General features: G+C 34.7%; 1 protein-coding gene across 1 annotated transcript; it reads left to right on the forward strand.

Moving 5' to 3' along the window:
* The first annotated feature begins 389 nt into the window (after positions 1–389).
* On the forward strand, positions 390–2,606 carry LOC106883918 (uncharacterized). The gene has a single exon (XM_089345867.1). It carries the CDS (start codon positions 471–473, stop codon positions 780–782), a length of 312 nt encoding a protein of 103 aa, XP_089201993.1. The 5' UTR covers positions 390–470; the 3' UTR covers positions 783–2,606.
* The last annotated feature ends 799 nt before the right edge of the window (positions 2,607–3,405 follow it).

Here is a 3,405-nt window from a genome sequence, read left to right on the forward strand (position 1 = left end):
CTCTTTCGCCACAACTTACTCTCTTTCCCCCTGCATCTAGCATCTCACCTGCGACAGACCGGCGTCCTATCAAAGTGGGGAACCTATACGCAAATGAAACCGGCTCTTATGAGCCAGGCATGGCTCGAAAAAGAACAATGTACGTTAGAATGAAAAGATGTGTTCCTTTTTACAAATATTAGAATTTGAACTTATCTTCTTAATGTCTGTAATTCAGAAATCAGAATATCAAGATAATAATACACTGTTCGGCCTTGCTGAAGGAAATGGGACCGCCGGTTTTTATTTTATTATTATTTTTTTAAAGTATTTGCTGAAGTTCAAGCAAACGTTTTGATTGGACGATTTGATTTCCTCAACTAAACAAGTCATATAAATATCAGTTCTTTTGTATCACAGAAACTATTTTAGGTAGTAACTGCTGTGTTGGAGTATCTTAACGCTATATATTCTTGCACCACCCAATAATTATGTCTGGTCGCGGTAAAGGTGGAAAAGGTCTTGGAAAAGGAGGTGCTAAGCGTCACCGAAAAGTTCTACGTGACAACATTCAAGGAATTACCAAACCAGCAATTAGACGTCTCGCCCGCAGAGGAGGAGTGAAGAGAATCTCTGGTTTAATCTATGAAGAAACTCGTGGAGTCCTAAAAGTATTTTTGGAGAACATTATCCGGGATGCTGTCACTTATACAGAGCACGCCAGAAGGAAAACCGTCACGGCCATGGATATTGTTTACTCACTGAAAAGACAAGGGCGTACCTTATATGGTTTTGGTGGTTGACTGAATTGGTACTTGCCGAACGACTTTCAAGCATTTCTTCAATGAAAGTTTTTTTTTTAATGTTTAAACGTGGCTGGCCAGATTTATAGCCAGAACATTTATCGAAAATATAATTCCACTCTTTAAAGTTATGGTGGCTATCTAGACTAGAACGTTTGTCGGCTACCTATTTTACAAGGCATTTTATTCCTTTCTTTATATCATTTTAGCGTACAACTTTTGAAGATTAATATTTCTGCAACTGACTTGGTACAGAATTTCTACAGTCTGACTAGTCTGTGATGAACTTCGTTTTATAAAGCTCATCGAGAGCCAATTAACTAATTGGGTAGCATTTGGACTGAACAAATTTTGTATTTTCCTCTTATTTCGGCAGCATAAATTGGGTAGAAATTCTGTATATAAATAATGACGTATACAATATTTTGCTACCTTTTTTAAAATCCTGTTTCTAGATCTTTCATACAAGCTCTTAAGAGAAAGCTAACAGTATTTCTCTCTCGGAAATTTTAGTTACTAACTCGGATACAATGAAATAAACTCTTTTCATAGCGTCTCGTATTACTTAAAAACTCTATCTAATATCTTAGCTCTATTTTTTATGGGGGAGGGGAAGTAATCTCCGAAAGGAATTACATAAGATTTCATTAAATATTTTCTGTACCTAAAAAGATAAATGTAAATCTAATTGTATAATTCGGTAGTAAATAGCTGCATTACATTTATCCACAACCTTATCAAAAAGCAATTTTGCACTCCGATTAACGGACTTAATGTAAAGAAGCTTGTGAAAACTGTCAGATTCTGTATAGTGTATTTTAACTATAGAATTTAATTAAATGTAGGTAAACCTTTTGTTAGCCTGCAATTTCTCTCTGTGATATCACCCAACGGTTGTGCAGTAGCTTAGTGCCTGTTTGCTGAAATCTGTAAATTTTTCTTGCTGTACTACGTCATTTTTTAAAATCTGCAAATACTGAACTCTCGGAAAGAACTAAGCTTTTCACCTTCTTTTTTTTTTTTTTTTTTTTTCTTTTACAATATATTTAACACTCATCTTACCTAAGCACTTGCTCACGAGTTTGCTTATGTGTTAACTATAACTTGGCTCAGTGCAAACTACGTAGAAAAACATGGTCGAAACATCATTGGAATATTTTAGTGTGTATGTGTACACTATTCTTTGTTTATTTTCTTTTTCAAGTAACAGCTGAATGGTTTCTCTGAACAAGTGAACACCCCTGCTATGGAACACTTTTTTCCTTACATATTTATAGTCCACCTCCACTCCACATTCTACCTATCAAATTTAGCGATAGACCAAAGTGAAGATATGTTGAGAATAAAATGAAGCTGAAGACAAATCGGAGGCGGGTACTTCCTCTCAGATATTTGTTTTATGGTTAAGAAATATGTTATCTCAAGTGGGTCGTGTTTGTAGTTTTATGGCATCATGTTATGCGAAAGAATTACATTCCACAAACAGATTTTTCGTCTTGCCAAGTAACTATAGTCAGCAGGTCATCAAGATTAGCAGTTATAAGCAAAGAATTTTTATATGAAAAATTAGCTGGGTTTAGTGATTTATTGCTCTTTTATCACCAACACTTTCTTTTTACTTTTCATATTTAATTGCTACCGAGTCGCAAATAGCCGTTTGAAGTGGTTTCAGCGTTTTACGAAGACTTCAAACTTATACTATTCGTGTACGCATGCACACATACACATTTGTATATAAACAAAAGTTTTCTTTCATAAATTCAAGACGTACATTGTACTTTCAATTAGTGAATTGTATCGAAATAAAATATTTTTCAAACGTCATTTTTCTTTTTACTCTGCTTGAGGTTTTCAAACGTGTTTATTTTCATAAAAATTTAAACATTTTAAGCGTAACGCAACATCTATTCGACTGTTTACTTCTATATTGTCCTCCCATCGAGAATTGTGGAAGTTACTGCATTCGTACATTTTCAAATCCTAATTGAAATGAATTGGTTGTGTGGAGGGTTCTGAGATAAGGTGAGATAAGTCGTCACAAGTCACTAATTATTTCAATTAAACTTGCAGGTTCTAAGACTAATCACTCGTCTTAATGAAAGAGACGGTTTCAAATCCTAGCAAATAGTTCGTTTGAAATTTTTCCTTTGAATTTTTGACCTTTACAATGATACTCTGAATCTTAACTTAATTGTTTTACTTTGAGATTAACTTTTGAATGAGATGACCTTGTTTCTTTATTTTCCACTAGGGGCCAACGAAGAGGGGACAATACAAGGATATGTGGGGACATAGAACAAAATAAAAAAACAACGTATGTTACAAGATGAATGATAATGGAATGAAGTTCCTCAGCCCCGCCTGAGTAGCTTCATTTATACCTTTTAGTCACTTTTTATACTTCGTACCTGCCAGTATATCGAACTTGTACTCCTCCAGCAACTACGTACGTCAATTACCACGGCAGTTTGTCCAAGTCCATTTCCCAAATTTTGTATCTGCTTTTACACTTAGATTTTTTTCTTCTTTTTGTTCTTCGTTCAATAAGAGATCTCAATGCCACCCTTGAATGTCATATTTGTTTCAACTGCTCTGATATCTTTCCCTGTTTTAATCTCTTCGC

Source organism: Octopus bimaculoides, chromosome 2 (genome assembly GCF_046866305.1).
Source record: "Octopus bimaculoides isolate indiv1 chromosome 2, ASM4686630v1, whole genome shotgun sequence".
Taxonomy (NCBI): domain Eukaryota; kingdom Metazoa; phylum Mollusca; class Cephalopoda; order Octopoda; family Octopodidae; genus Octopus; species Octopus bimaculoides.

Bases quoted from the DNA above. Each gene is read 5' to 3' on its own strand.
- LOC106883918 (XM_089345867.1), top strand. From the start codon at position 471: ATGTCTGGTCGCGGTAAAGGTGGAAAAGGTCTTGGAAAAGGAGGTGCT.